Below are 16960 nucleotides of genomic sequence, written 5' to 3'. Positions count from 1 at the left end.
GCACGCACATGACAACAGGTTTGAACCTTATCATAAAAGAAAAACATGCAGCTGTCTGACGAGTGACAGAACATGTAAACACCTAGAGGAGAAATGCAAATACTCTGCAAATAGTTACAAAAAAGTAAACATTGACTTTGAATCCTCATTTTCCTGCAAGTTACACAATATCATCTTCAGAAAGAAGAAACACACATGATACGAACATTTCTGTTTCAGAACGCTTTTGTGTGTGTGTGTGTATATATATATATATATATATATATATATATATATATATATATATATATATATATATATATATATATCCAAACTAGTCCACTAGAGGGTAAACTTGCATTATAATAAACCAGTGGAACAAAAGGGGAGAGGGAGTTGCAAAGCGATGTCTTGATGGGCTTGACAGACCTCCATCAAAAGTGGTTCACAAGCAAGTGCAAGCTCTCAAACAAGACAGGAAAACTCTCCACAAAGCCTCAGCACATGAGAGATCGTCAGAGGGAAAAGTCAAAGATATTTATCAGCCCTCCACTGACAGCTGGGTGCAATAACAGCCTGGTGAAGAAACAAATCAATAACAAAGTCCAGGTTGGGAGGATTATAGTAAGAACAAGGCCAATATAAAATACACTCAGGATGTAAGTCCCAGAAGTACATTTGGCTCAAGGAAGCGATTGTCACATGCAATAAAATGCAACCAGCACATTTCCATAAATGGACTTATACCCTGGCTGCTCTCCAGTCAGCATATACTGTAAAAATCATTTATACTATCACTATCATTTAAATAAGGAAAATGAGGGGGAAACAAAATGGAATGCTCCTCTCAAGACACATAATAAATTGAAAATATTCAGAGGGCATGCAAACCACACACAAATGCCGCAGCAGGTTTGAGCGGTGCTGAACCATCGAGGCTACCTCTGAAACACCTACCATCAGAATGTGTGGCATAATGTGCATCAAAGTACTGCACATTTGCCTCCTCGTGGGCAGTCTTTTCAAACTGTACATGTGGGTGTACAGAAATCTGACAATGTTTTCCTCTCGACAACCGTTGCCATGGTGGCCAATGGATACCAGGCTGATTGCATGGTAACAATGATAAAAGATGCTTGTTTGTGTAGCTGTGCACCCCCCAAGCCAAAGACAGTTTTTGAGCAGCATTTCACTCTTAACGGTTCCGGTTTAGATGATAGTTTAGATCCCAGCAGCCAAGAGACAAAACAACGGCATTATGGAGAACATATTAAGCCCTAATAATCCTTATAGCATTAGCAGCACTAACCTGGAAAAAAAAGTGGGATTACGATACGTGTCCCACATACTGATGAAGGTCATTTATGCTGTCAAACTAACCCTTTGGTAACCTACATATTAATCTTAATTTCTTGCAAAAAAAAAAAATGAAAGTGTAGAACTGATGAAGAGTAACAAACAGGGACGACAATGGAAATGCTTCAACTTTGCAGCATCAAAGTTCTCAGAAGTCCTTCTCTGTAGGGACGACACATTTACATTGACAGGAGCAGAGTCGGGACATTTGGGGCCCCTCACAAGATGTGACACTGAATACAAAGGATCACAGTAAAGCCTTGTTAATCCAGACTGTATACCTTCCCTCTAAATTGAGCTCTCGTCTGTCATTGCCTTTGGGACACCTTCACTGTTTTGTCTGCTCAGAAGCATTATTAAGAATGGAGGGATTAAATGAGTGAGTATGTATTAGGTTGTCTGTTCTCCATCTTGAACTAAAGCTTCATCCTGGTATACAGGCTCAGTAGCACTCCTGTTATTGTTGTATCAGAAAGTGGGAGGACAGCCCATAATCCACTTCATATCCCAAATCCTGCTTTTAACACGTTGTTATTCAATGCAGATTTTACTGCAGATTCCCCCTTTATCCCTTATTCTCCTGGGACATACTTGTACATGTAATAAGTGGTCACAGCAGAAAGCTCTGCCTTTTTAAGCTACCCCTGTTCTTATTCCACTTCTCTCTGACAGAGAGCAACTCTTCAGCTCCCCAGAGACCTGCTTTGGCTGCGGTTTAAAAAACATTGATTGTCTCTTTGTACTGTCTTAATTTGTAAAAGATGTATATTTTAGCACGCTACATTTTCAGGAAATCTTAGCAGAGCAAATTTACCAGAAACGATGACTAGTGGGATTCCTCTTTATGATTTGTTTAATCTCTTTATCACATCCCATCTTGCATAAAAATGTACAAATTGAAAGACATTGCTCTCCTTTCATTACTCAGCACTGGATAAAACAATCTCAAGGCATATAGGCCCATGAGGAAAATGTCAGAGGTAGAAATTACCACACATCTTATTGATTTTATAACTGACAACAGAACTCAGAACTGTGAGGGGGGCTGGGAGAAAGTTGTCATGTAGAGCCCCAGGGCGTGAGTGTGTGTTGAGAGTAATGTGATAGTCTTTAGTAACACAGACATCTGTCATGCTTCATTACACTGATCAAACTATTTATCCATCCCAGCCCACAGGGACTCTGCTGCTTCTAAACACAGTCTTAATGCAATACTATGAAACAAGCTTCGAGATCTTTGGAGTTTAACTCATATGAGATTAATAGTAATTAGATACAGATTGGTATTTGTGCCAGGCTTATCTGTTGAATCATCCCAACTGAACTGAGCTACGGAGTGATATGTGCAGACTGTTGTACTTACTCAGATGATCTGAGTAACATGGTGCTTTATAGTTATGTTGGTTTAATGAGTGCACAGCGAGGATGGCAAGAATTGTTAGTGATGAAAGCAGTGGCATTTTAAGGCGGAAACATGGTGCAAAAACCAGGATATTACACAGTTTGACACAATACGCCATTTGACATTTCCCACACAGCGTTACCTGTTCTCCTGAGTGTGCTGTTGTCAGTTCAAGTAACGTCAACTATGTAATAGCAAGCCCACATGTACTTCGTCTCCTGCTTCTTTCGTGTTAGGTAACGTTGGTGATCTTCTCAGAATGCTGCTTGAGATCCCGAACGCCTCTTGTTGACCAGGTAACATTCTTATAAACACACGGGAAGCAAAAAAGACGAGGAAAAAAAGAGTATTTTTTTCCGCGGGAAAACAAACCTTGTTAAATCCCCATCAATAATGTTAACTTGTATCAGTTAATCAGATTGTCTGTTGCTTCTCTCAAAAGCAGTAACAAAGTGGTGAAATTAAATTAAATGTTCATTTAAAATTAAAAACCAGGCAGCAGCACCATCTGTGACTTGATGTGATACACAATCTAAACAATAAGGCGGTTACTTTAACTATATTTGTATTCCAATTATGTTGCTTAAGGACAACTTTGAATGACTTCTAGGCCTGCTTGTAGTGTTTTTACACTGTGGTAGGCTACTTCTTTCTCTTGTGTTCAATTAAGCTACCTGTAATTAGTGCTAAAGTCAGTGACTAAATGTACTTAGTGACATTCCACATTATGTACTTAAAGCATCACTAAAGAGTTTTTAGTGCCTTAAAATAATGTTTCCAAAATAGTTTCAGTGGTTCATAACCTCAAAACCGGGTGAACCGGGTGAACCGCATTCGCTCTGCGGCCCTCTATTGGCTGTAACCGCACTATGTAACTTTGCCTCGTCGGGTAGTGGTTTTGTAGTTCTAATGAGACTACAAATTTGACCTGCTTTACGGCAAGCGTTACAAATGCCGGTAGGTGGAGGCTCTGCGTGGAGATCAGTGGGAGAACACCCGGCAGATGCGTGGCAGATACCTTGCAGCTATTGTGCTAATATATATGTAACTATTGCTATGGCTCATGTTAGCTAATCTTAGCTAAGTCGTTAGCTACTCTACCTTGTCACTGGACATCGTTCATATCGTTCATCGTTTCCAGAGCCGGTTCTGCTTACAAACAAATAAGGTGCGTGCAACGGTAGGCTGCGGTAGGCTAAACTATGTACGCAGCGCCGTCGTATAGGGGGGAAAGGTGATGACAATTCTAAGGGCCCACAGCCCGCTAGGGCCCACACACAGCCCCCAGTAGGTGGCAATGAATGGGTAGAGGGGCCCACACCGATATTCTTTCAGGGGGCCCAGAATTCCTAGCAACTGCCCTGTATGTACGACTGCAGTAATGGACAATCCCGCTTCCAACCTGTAGGGGGACAGAAGAGGAAACTTCTTAAGTGTTGCTTTAAGTAAATGGTTTAGTTCACGGTTTAGTAGAGCGTTTGTTTTTATTTTGGTCGTTCACAATATTCCAACATGTTCCCTTCTTCCTGCTTTATTTTGAAAGTCAACCGGAAGCTCCGCGATGTCCTCACAGCTGACTTGACAGTCTGGGATCTCCTCCGCTCTCCCACTCTGCGGTTGCTGGTCGCTGTCATCATGCAGGTGGAATCTGCGCAATGTAGCTCCGCGTGAGGACCTCTGACGAGACACCCGCCTGCAGCGCTGTCACACCGGTCACTGACCTCCGGTGGTCGGCCTGTATTTAGCACCGCTGTGGAGCGACAAAACTCGGGAAATAAAACACTAAATTAGGTGGGGGGTTTTCTCCCTCAGCTTTAAGTTGACAAGCATCGGGTTTGTTTAGATATGCGGGCTTCATCAGCTTGATACCTAGATGGCAATCAGGCTAAGTGAAGATTTAATTTAAAGCTTATTCTGCCGGAATAACACGCGGTTGTGTTGATGCTGTCACGTTGTTGTTTTGCTCTCCTGGCGCAGTCTAAAAAAAACAGCTGGAGTCGAGTCGCATAGGATGCCATACAATCCTAGAGGAAGTGACACTATTCCAAGAGGCGATAAGGACGTAATCTTGCGGATCTTTTCGCTTTAAACGCACGGACACGATGGACGAAGGCACTGGCAGCGACAGCGTCCCAGACCTGAAAGACATAGAGGTGAAGATCGGACGGAAGACCCCGGAGGGTTTGCTCAGGTGGATGCGGGAAGAGGCGCCCTCTCTTCGGGGAGACGCCAAGCTGAGTACCGCGCACGACGCCAGTAACGGCACGGGGAGGAAGAGTTTGGATGAAAAGATCAGGAAATTGAAGATGGAGATGGTAAGTGTGTGTGTGTGTGTGTGTGTGTGTGTGTGTGTGTGTGTGTGTGTGTGTGTGTGTGTGTGTGTGTGTGAGAGACAGGCTGTTGAACGTTGCAGATTGTTTTCCAGGATGTGGCATTTAATGAACCTGACCCACTGGACTCTTATGGTGTGCATTTTTAAAGATGTACCAGCAGATCAGTTTATCATATCTCAGGGCTGGTTAAAAACTATGCGTATTAAATAAATAAAGTACAGTACAAAAAAAACAAAAAACATCCAGAAATCGATGTAAACAAGAATAAATTATAACGTGATAAGGACATACACATAGCCAAGCAACCAATCTTGATACAGATCCCTCATATTTGTCTTTTTCCTTTCTATTGTCATGATACATAAGCAGGCCATTCAATCATAAATCAACATGTCAATGCTGCCTGGTGGACAAAATATGTAGTAGTGTCTCTGCTTCTACTGTAAGTAACCTAAACTCAGTTCATCAATTCTTATAGACTTCTAATCAGCTGACATGTATCTAACATTCTTGATATGTCTGCAGTACGCTATTAGCTTGGGTGATTTATCGCTGTACCTCTAATTGTAATGATCGATGTTGTATTTTTTGTCAAATTTCCAGAAAAGCTTCCTTTAGGGAGCAGTGGAACACAGATTCAAAGCATTTAAAATTCCTCCTCTGGCTCTGCATCCTGTGACATATTGAGAAATCTGTCACTTTCCTCGAGTTGGATGAGAAGATCGATACCACAGAAATGTCGGTACCGTGAACATGAGGCTGAAGTCAGCAGCTGGTTAGCTTAGCTTAAGGGATGGGAACTGGGAAATGGCTGATAAAACCTCCATACCACCATATGGCTCACTCTGCAACTTGTTTTATCTCGTTTGTTTAGTCTGAACAAGAACCAATGTTGTGTGTGTGTGTGTGTGTGTGTGTGTGGGGGGGGGGGGGGGGGGGGGGCAGAGTGGTACAGGGTGGGGGGGGCACCCTGGTAGCTCACCTGGTAGAGCAGGCGCCCATTGCAGCATGTTGGAATGATCTAGAGAAACAAGAGCCCAGATATAAATCTTCCCATCAAGAAAGGAAAAAGGTGTATTTTTACCTGTTAATATCAATTAGTCTCATCATAAACGAACATATTTAAACAGCATAATATTGTACACAAATACTTATTGTATTGTGATATCAATGATCTTTATTTATAAAGAATGAAATGCATCATTGATATGTGCCATTCGATGGCTCATACATACTCGGTCAGTAATTCAAGCTGCTGCTCACAATGCCAACAGCTACAGATGGCTGTGGTTGCTAGGAAATGAGTTGACCACCAAAGGCCTGCAGAAATGTGATGAATTCATTGTCTGCCTATTGTCAGATGGTTAACACTCTTTGTTTAGTTGTGATGTATTGGTACATTATCATTCTTCAATATATGTTAGTTTCATTTATTTGATTGTTTGAAAAAAAAACATTTTTATTTTTTTACAAATGAAATCACACGAAGACGCTTACAAACTGCAATCAAACTGTTTTTCTTTTGTCTAGCCGGGGTTGCTCTTGGCAGCAGATTATTTCCTGTTAAGCATTGGTCAAATTATTCCATTAAACAAATATCTCCCTTTATTTTCTTCACATGGAGCCCCCTCCTCTACACAGTGCAGGTCTGCAGCAGTCATCCACCACTCTACAGTTGTTTTGTTCTTCTCATGTATGTCAGACATGGTTGTCACACACAGAGTGCATGCACTGGGTTACATTCAAACATCCCAAACAATTCTAGTTTGGTGACATGTCAGAAATATGAAGTTCCTTCCCTGCAGCATTGTGGCAACGCCAGCACAATGCTGCTGGCAGGCAGCCCAGATGTACTTAATAAGTAGAGAGTTATAAAGAGGAAACGTCTCCCCACTTCAGCTGCACTTTTAGGAATGTGGGCTGATAGATACGTTCCGCTCTTTTTAATTTCTCATTTAGATAGTTTACATGTGTAATTTATCTTAGTGTAGTTGGATTTAAATGTGACATCAATGGCGCATTCAGATCTGTAACACAGCTGCAAGCAACTATTTGCTTTGTAAAGGTAAAGTGGAGTAATAACTAGCTGAACAGAGAATGACCTTCCCTCTGTGTGTATTGTTATCAGAGCTTCTCCTTGCTTTGTTCACAAAGCTGGAGATGCATGTTTGTGCCACAATGGCTAGCTCACAGCCGGCTGCTCTCACGGCGGTTATAGTTGATGATGCTGTCCAGACAAACGGCGTCGTCGTGGAAGCACGGCACTCACCCTTCACCGAGCGCCTTCTGAGAGGCAATAGAACTCCTCCCACATGTAGCGCCATTTAACATCTCAGTATGGGAAAGCTAAATAAATATCAGATCAGAAGAAGAAATGTATCTGAATATGACATCGGCGGCATCAGTTTGAATCAATTCAGTGACATCACTTCGCCCCATTTTGTCCAGACCGGACACAGACTGACTCTCATCCTCCTTGCTTTCCATCAACCTATCCGTCCACCAATGTCAGTCAGTTTACAAGTGTGTAGCTGACCAAAGCTCCCAGTTTTGTCTCACAAAGCAGAGAGTTTCTATAAATCTGTCAGGAGCAGAGTGTCGGACTGATTTGTTAACAGTTTTAGACATTAATCAGGTTTGGTCTTCCAGCTCAGACTGTCTCTCTCTGTCTCTCTCTGTCTCTCTGTCTCTCTGTCTCTCTGTCTCTGTCTCTGTCTCTCTCTCTCTCTCTCTCTCTCTCTCTCTCTCTCTCTCTCTCTCTCTCTCTCTCTCTCTCTCTGGTGTAATGGGAGTGCAGAAGAAGAGTTCAGTGCACTTTCATCAGAAATCTGCTTAGTAAGATGCGCTGTAAGGCATGTGCAGAGTGTCTGCAGAGTAATACTAAATGGAAATGCTTACACACAACTGTGCATGCTTCCTTAATCTGAATGTGGTTTTTATTTTTATTTTTCTGATGCTGATCAGTTTCTGTCATACTGATTATAAACTGGGCCAAATCCACACATGTAGCACGTTACATAGGACACTAACATCTGCTTCTCACTTTTTGTGTCTGCGTTGTGTTTCACAGTCATCTCTTCACATTACTCCATTACTGTGTGTGTGTGTGTGTGTGTGTGTGTGTGTGTGTGTGTGTGTGTGTGTGTGTGTGTGTGTGTGTGTGTGTGTGTGTGTGTGTGTGTGTGTGTGTGTCATGAAATGTTGCTCCTCATAGTGCATGGAAGACCTGAGCAAACACACAGCCTTCAACTTGTATGTAAACATCACATGACAAAAACACAGTTAGCAGATTCAAAGTGATGCTTTTGACAAATAAGCAGCAATGTTACTACATGCATGGCAATTTTAAAACCAAAAAATGTGGCAATGCAAAGGCAAAAGGCAAAGAATGATCTATGCAAATGTTTTATGATGACATGTTTGTGCGACCTCAAGGATAAACACAATGCATTTTGATTTGTCACTGCTTACCAGACTGTTTATTTTCATCACCAAATAATCAGTGTCCAATTCATTATTTAGTCCATAAAAAACATTTCCATTCCAATTTCCCACTGTCATTCAAGTGGGTCGTTTGAACTGTCTGAAATTTGAAAGCTATTTAATTTATACTTGATGTTAAACAGAGAGAGCCACAAATCCTCATGCTTCAGAAGCTCGAATCAGATAATGCATTTGTGCTTAAACGAGGATTTAATCATTTAATCGATTATCAGAGATTGTTCCTTTGATTGATTCATCATCTGATGTTGTGGCTTATTTGTCAGTGTTGTTGCAATAACATTTCACAGACATATATGGAAGAGATCAAATATAAAAAGGTTTAGAAAGTGTATCATTATTGACAAGACTGTTGGTGTGATCTTAGCTGTCTGATGCCTGGTTTTATATCTGCTAACATCAGTGCTTATGGCTCAGTATACTTGAGAACATTTTGCAACTCTGTGAGCCAAAGTTAAATAAATGTTATGAATGATTTTAGTGTTGCTGTTCATCTCGGTGGGAGCAGAAAGCTTCTGTCTTGTCTCCAGCTGACTAATAAAAGACACGCTCTGCCCTGATCTAAACAGATTTAATGGCTACAGAGAGACCCCTTCAAAAACGCACAAGACTGGCAGTCAGCCACACACACACACACACACACACACACACACACACACTAAAGGCCCATTTATAACTGAAGCGAACACCTGTATTTCCGCTATCAAAGGGAGACACACAGGATGAATGCTGTTATTACTTGGACTATCATTATTCTTCTTTCTCCATGTCTGCTCTCTCTCTCTCTCTCTCTCTCTCTCTCTCTCTCTCTCTCTCTCTCTCTCTGTGTCTCTCTGTCTCTCTCTCTCTCTCTCTCTCTCTCTCTCTCTCTCTCTCTCTCTCTCTCTCTCGTCCACCTCTGGGCACATGAATGACATTGCAAAGTCAGCTTTGAGTGAACAGCTGAGCTGTAGGGAATCAAAAGCTTGTCCATTTAATCCCAGTCCTCTTTCACTATCCGGCCTCTGGGGTTCTCCTCAAAGACGTTGTCATTAAATCACTGCCAAATGACCTGAGCTCCTTCATTCACCCACAACATTTGTTTTGTCTCTGATGAATTACATTCATGTACTACAAACGTGTTTTACCAAAGATGTTTTAATAGGAAACGTAATTGCTACTGGATTATGTGAAGGAAGCGCCACGTTTAATAACTGCATACAAGTAGAGATCAGAGTGGTAGGTTGGCAGGAAACTGAAAAAAATGTGGTCAAGGTTAAGAAAGATGTTAATATGTAGGGTCTTGTGCTTGAGGTGACTTGTGTTTCTTTCAATAATAAACTATGATCTTTCCAAAAACATAACCAAGTGCTGTGAGTGGCTAAACATGAACATACAAAAATATGACCTAATTTGTATCATTTTAAACATGAACATCAATCCATCCATCCATTATCGTAGCAGCATATTCTGTCTAGGGTGGCGGGGAGGCTGGAGCCAATCCCAGCTGACCTTGGGCGACGGCAGGGTACACCCTGGACAGGTCGTAAACAAAACCACCAAAAGTTTAATATACTACGAGAAGATGTTGAAGGAAAACATATTAAAGTATTTTGAATAGCTGTTGAAACCACCAGTGCTGAAGAAGTGCTGAAAATTCTGTGAAACGCTGGTCCGACTAATATTGTGCAGTAAAATCTTGCATGTTGTGGTCGAAAGCTGTCTGTAGAGGAGAAACGGAACAAAAGAGGAGGGACAAAGATGATACAATGGGAAGAAAAAACAGATGAAACAATGCTTTGATCAGAAACCCGAAAGAGAAAATGAGACAGAAAACAAGGACGAGTGGATATTTGATGGAGTATTCAGAGGTGAATGCAGACAGATGGAGCGGCGGGAGCTTTACCTTCTGCTGTGTATTGAGACTGTAGGGACTCTGCAAGGACGCCGTATGTCTGTTAGATTGGGAAGGTGCAGCGACAGGCAGTGACACCAGGGGACACAGAGAGACAGACGGGTGTGTCGACTCTGCTGGCGGTGATTCAGCAGTCTGTTAGGTAGCTGTGTGACATTGGAACGATTCGTCCACACGAAGAGTGCGTCACGGATCACGCTTCACTACTTTATCACTGAGTGTCTGTGTTGAGACACTCAATCGGCCGATACATGATTGAAAAGCATTCTACACTTCAAATTCCCCTAAAGGAGATGATCAGATCAGATTGACCTTGCCACTTCATTTTGCAATTTGATGACAGGAAATCCGTCTACTATAGCAGCTAAAATATCAGATTTTATTACAACTTGGGTCATTTTTGGTTGTGATATCACCGTACTCGGCAATATATCTGATGAACTCATTGCAATGAATACAGATGGCGAGAAACACGAGTGGTCAGCCAAGACTGGTTGTAAACAAGCCAGTTTTACTATCAGTATAGATTAGAATGGATGATGGCCAAAACTACAAAAATATGACCTAATTTGTGTCATTTTAATCCTTTAAGATAAGCAGTTAGTATCAGACCATGTGTTATTTGAATGCATTTACACAACAGCTCTGCCTGGATGAAAGCAAGGTTCAAACATGTGATCCAAAACACAGCACCACAATGTTTTCTCTGCCACAAAATCCAAATTTGATGGGGAAACAAATGTCAAAATCCAAAATATCCCTAAAATAAACCTCCCAACAATGTTTTCAGGGTGAAGCTGTTACATTTGACGTGTTTCGGAGTCTCACTGGTTCCTTCGAGTTTCTAAACGGGTCAGTCAGGAACTCAAAGATGCCTTCATTTACCATCAGCTCCTGTTGTTCTTTGTATTCAGAAGGTTTCAGAGGCTCAGCTGTTTTACACGTTTACACAGGTATGAGGATCACAGCTGCTAGTTTTCACTGTTGGTTCATCTATTTGTGCAATTTTGGATACAATTAATAGATTAAATCAGATATTATGTTAAATGTCTGTCAATCCCAAAACCCCTAAACATTAAAATGTTAAAGTAATACAAAAGTTTACAGTTTTACTTGGCTCACACAATTAACAAATTGTCTTTGCATACCATTCACTGGATCGTTTATATGAAGTGTACTTAAGTTTGATATACTCGTCATATTTTTAATGAATGAAATAAGCTGGTAATGTATTGTTTCATTCAAATTTGTAGAAATTGTCTTCATGAAAACACTTCGGAATAAGGCAGATTGCTGTGCCATAATAATATAAATGCCTTTTGATTAAACAAAGAGTGATGCTGAATATCGTTTGCAGTGCAAAGACAGGAAAATGAGCTTTCCAGAGTCTTATAGATCAGCCGGGAGGTGCTTGGCTTCACGCCTGAGCAGGAAAACAGAAATCTGCTTGGCCGTGTACTACTGGCACAGAAATGAGAAACGATGATTAATGTGAGTTTCAGTCCTCAGTCCTCCCGGTTCCCATCCTGAATGGTGTCACATAGAAACCTTTTGAGCCCCAGCTTGACCTTTTTCATTCAAGAGGGTCATCTCTTTAATGAGTCTGTTTGACTTGATTGCATAATTAAAGGCTGTAATGAATCCATAAATAATGAAAAGACTTTCCTGCTGGATCAGCACCGAACACCCAATGTGCAACACAGTTGGCACGGTTCCACTTTTGGCACAGGGAGAGGTGTAGGCATTGTTAATTAAAATGTATTCACACACTTTATTTAATAACACAATGTTATGTTGCTTTAGTTTTTTTACAATGTTGATTTATAGTTTGATAACCCACCGATTTTAAAACTGTAGAAAACGCTGCTGTTAATAAGAGCGCTAGGAACGCTAGTCATGCATTTTTAATTAATGAAAGGAACTTATGTTGCTTCTGGGTACATTTCCTTTATTTTACATTCATTCCCTGAAACTGTTCTTTCCTAGAAACTGTATTGTCATTAGTTATGTCCATGTTTTATACTGTATATTTTGAGGAAAACAAACCTTCATTAGGGCTGTGACTATTGGTTAGCCTGCCAATAATTTGCTTGATTAATCAATTGACAAATATTACATTTAATAACATAGAGACAAACCAAACATTGAGATAATTCATAAATTATCAAAATAGTCTGTTTATAGACTAATTCAGGCGCATAGCATGTCCCCCTCACTTTCCATATCTGTGCCCACTTTTTACATCATCTCAATTCATTTGTTACATGTCGTAACACGTTTTTCCGAGCTGTCCATAAACGCACCACGAATAGACGCCGGCATACTGATCGCGTCACACAATTGACGCTTGAAAGCTGTAAAGACCCAGAGCAACTGTGGATTTATCTATATATCAGATGCTCCAGCAGCAGAGTGAGAACAGGCTTGTGGAGCGCTCAGCTTCGTCAGCGCTGACGGGCATCGACCTGCTTTTACTGCCACCCTCATTAGGCTCTCGGTCTCTGCCAGCCCCAAAAAACCCTCAAACCTCAAACCTGAACCCCACCCCAAATGTCTGAGTGCTCACCAGGACGCCAGCCGGTTTACACACACACACACACACACACACACACACACACACACACACACACACACACACACACACACACACACACACACACACACACACACACACACACACACACACCATGTGGTTGTTGCTCTTCTTTGTCTGGCGCTCCTCCCTGCACTGATCGTATGTGTGTCTCATTTACAGTAGAGGTGGATGAAGAAACAGATGAGGATATCTACAAATCTAGAAAATCTTCTATTTGATGTTTCTCTTTATCTCACTCTCTTCATTTCTTTGTCCTTCGTCTCCTGTTGTCAGAGCCAGTTGTAATTTAACGCCATGTCACAGCTCATTTCTTTCCTTTTCAGCTGTCCCAGGTGTCTTTTCTGCTTCCTGGATGATGTGTGTGGGTTTCTGTATTTATCCATTAGGAGATTGACATCTTTTTCCACACGTTGTTACATTACATTCATTTGACGGACACTTTTGTCCAAATTAGTCCATTCACACTTCTAATGAACAAGGTGAAGTTCAACCTTTCAAAAATAAACAGCTAAAAAATGTGATCAGACAGCTACAGTGAGATGGATGTAAGTGCTAGCTTTAGGTGTTGAAGTGTAACCTGAAAAAAGAGTGTGTTTTTCAGCCTTGTGGGCACCCAAAGCTAGTCCCCACACGCTTAACTGTCTATTTATTTTTGGATTCAGACTCTTTTTTTTTTTTTGTTCAAATTAAAGTCTATTTTTGGTGAAGGTTTGGGTAAGGGTTGGGGCTCGGAATGTAGTGGTTATGGTTGAGGTTTGAATAAGTCAATGTCCTCACGAGTCACATAAACAACCCATTTTAAAGTTTCAAAGCAATCAGACTAAGGAACAGTATTTGCATGAAGGATGTAGGCCCAAAGTGGACTGAAAATAAAGTCCCTTATGCGACATAAGGATGCAGTACATTCTAAAGTGACGTTCTCAACCTGCAAGTTAAACTTATGTACATTTATGCTTTATAGTTTGTGTGCGAACATTTGTTTTATCTGTCTTATGTGATTGTTTATTATAACAACATGTTTTTTGATTGTTAAACATGGTGGAATGTTTGCTTCATCTACTAATGTATTCAAGGACAAATGCTTGTACTTTACCATATAATAACACTTACTTATACTTCTGCTCCATTATATTTAAGAGGAAATACTAATGCGATATATGCTTTTACTCTTGAGTATTTTTAGTGTCGTCCTGGTACTTTTAGTATCCATAAGAACCAGAATACTTACACATACTTTATTATTCTGAATGTGATTAAATGAAAACAAAATATACGTTGTATGAAAGCTGTCATAATTATGTGAGACAAAAGACACAAATGCCATAATAAACTATTAATTTTACAATATGTCTCCAGAAATCACTCTGCAGTAGCCTTGAGAAAGAAAGACCCGACACTCTGGGGCTGCAGTGAGATACAGAAAAAGTAATAAAGACAGAAAATATATTAGGTGGAAAAAACTGAGATAGTGAAAGACTAAAAGCTTTAGCTTTGAGAGAGACTGGTTATCTGCAGAGAAGGGTGGATAGCTTTGAATGTCGGTGCCATATATCACCTCTTGGCCCTGCACTTCACCGCAGACCTCTGCTAATGTATTCTGGAGAGGAATTTTCCATGAGCGCAGCCGTCTTTTTCCTCTTATTCATCGTGTAGCTTTTTTCAATCTCTGTCTCTGTCTCTCTCTCTCTCTCTCTCCCCCTCCAGCAGTGACTGTTATGTCTGATTATTCATTACTTTATTTATTAAACCAGATGACATCATAACTAAATAAATGTGTGTTTTAAATGTGTGACTTCAGCCTTTATTGTCCCCCGAGGATGAAATTTGTGTCCACGGTACTGAACCATCTGATACATACATTGACAAAAGGGCAGACACAATAGAAAAACTAGTAGTGTTGCACCACTCACAGGGTATTTTGACATTTTGAAATGTGTCACAGTTCCACAGTATCAAATTTCTGCCCCCCAACATCTTCTCATGCAGAGTTAGTGTTGCTTGAATTCCACTTTTCGCACTTATAAACAGTTTATTCATCCACTTCTCTAAACCCTCTTTTACCCTCTTTCTATTTTCTTTTATTTCCATCTCTAAGCATTTGCCCTCTACCTTTACCTAAGTAGTTTCCACATGGGTTGCTGTGTATACTTAAAATGCAACTTCTCATTATGGTGATCCCTGAAGGTTTAACAGCATTATAAACGTGTTTGCACTTTGCTGTGGAGCCTACGTTGAATGCTTAAAGTCCTGGTGGTTTCTCTGGTTTATAGTTTATCTGGATTTAATTATTTTTCTTTTCCTATTGCAAATTATCAAAACATGAAAGTAATGAACAGTCTAGTTTGTCACTTCATTCATATCATTGTTTATTTCTCCGCAGGTTCACTTGCGCTCGGTGGACGTGAAGATCTTGCAGCAGTTGTTGGCGGTCCATGAAGGCATCGAGGCGGTGAAATGGTTGCTGGAGGAGCGCAGCACACTGACCAGCCACTGCAGCAGCCTGACCAGCAGCCAGTACAGCCTGGGTGAGGGCCTCGACACCTCCTGGAGAGGCTCCTGGAGCAGCCTGCAGGACCCCAACGACAAGTTGGATAACATCTCCATCGGCAGCTACCTGGACACCTTGGCGGATGATATGGATGAGTACTGCCCCTCCAGCTCAGAGTCAGTCATCTGCGCCACCACACCGCTGGTCTCAGAGGCTGCTGGGGGGGGCCTGACAGGGGGAGGCCCCGGGGCCATGGTCACAGTGGCTGGGGCAGGGGTGAGGCCCGGTACTGGGGCTGGAAGTGGGATTCGAGCTGGGCCAAAAGAAAATGGAACTGGGGTTGGAAATGGGATGGAGATGAAAGGTGGACCAGGTATTGGGGTTACCAGTGCCTTCACTGGGATTGCTGGGACTGGAACTGGGAAACGAGCTGTTCCCATCAGCTCTCTCCAAGCCAAGGCTGAGGGTCCAAAGGAAGGCGCTCCGATCTGGACGAAGGCTTCAGACACAGGTAAAGGAAGCCCTGTTTTTCAGGACCATATCCAGACTAAGGCCAATGGCGTCCTGGAGAAATCAACCACACAAACAGGCAGCCTGACCCGCCTCAGCCAGAGCCCCAAACTCAAACCTTACAAAAACGGAAAGATCGACTTAGAAAACTGCAAAATGAATGGGAAAAGGCATCTGGAGTATGATGCGCACTGGCGCTGGGTACAGTCGCAAGAAGATGTGACGTTTTTGTAAGAAGGATAGTGACAGAGGACACTAAAGCCACTATTGAACAGCCCCCCTGCAACATCAAAGACCAGATCACTGATCGATGGAAGAAGAGTGAACTGCTGTTGTGAAATGCACATAGTGAGGCTTTCCTTGTTGGAAGATGCTGGGTTTGAAAGACAAAGAATAACCTTTTTTTTCCCTTCTGTGACTGCACTAACTTTCTATAAAACATTGATGTCAGTATTAAGGTGGATGCACATTTCAGGATTTTTACCATATTTAGCCAAACTGGGCTGCCTCACACAAAGTTCACAAAAATCATTTTAAAATCCTTTTTCTCAGGGTCTCTCTTTCTATTCCCTGATTTCTTTTCTGAAGCACAGTGAGAAGACGTTCCAGAGAGCTGAAACAAGATTTCAGATTGCTTGATATAAAGTATATATATATATATATATATATATATATATATATATATATATATATATATATATATATATATATATATATATATAAATTGGAAGATTAAATTATGATTTGACCTTCTCATCCAGAAAAAAATAATACCCATGCGCTACAATTTCTCTTACACTGGATGTATAATTAAAACCCCAGATCTCCTTAATTACTTCACACATCCTGTGGCGGACCTTTAACTCCACTACACACAGCACCGATAGAGCCGATTCTATTG

At 41.3% G+C, this 16960-nt stretch overlaps 1 protein-coding gene across 1 annotated transcript; it reads left to right on the top strand.

The window, feature by feature from the left end:
- The first annotated feature begins 4366 nt into the window (after positions 1-4366).
- lurap1 (leucine rich adaptor protein 1) lies at positions 4367-16653 on the top strand. The gene is made up of 2 exons (XM_084012535.1): positions 4367-5052; positions 15442-16653. Exons 1-2 carry the CDS (start codon positions 4840-4842, stop codon positions 16291-16293), a joined length of 1065 nt encoding a protein of 354 aa, XP_083868661.1. The 5' UTR covers positions 4367-4839; the 3' UTR covers positions 16294-16653.
- The last annotated feature ends 307 nt before the right edge of the window (positions 16654-16960 follow it).

The sequence above is a fragment of the Eutrigla gurnardus genome (assembly GCF_963514095.1).
Source record: "Eutrigla gurnardus genome assembly, chromosome: 6".
Lineage (NCBI taxonomy): Eukaryota > Metazoa > Chordata > Actinopteri > Perciformes > Triglidae > Eutrigla > Eutrigla gurnardus.
The sequence above is the reverse complement of the archived record's forward strand: the minus strand, read 5'-3'. Positions and strand labels throughout refer to the sequence as shown.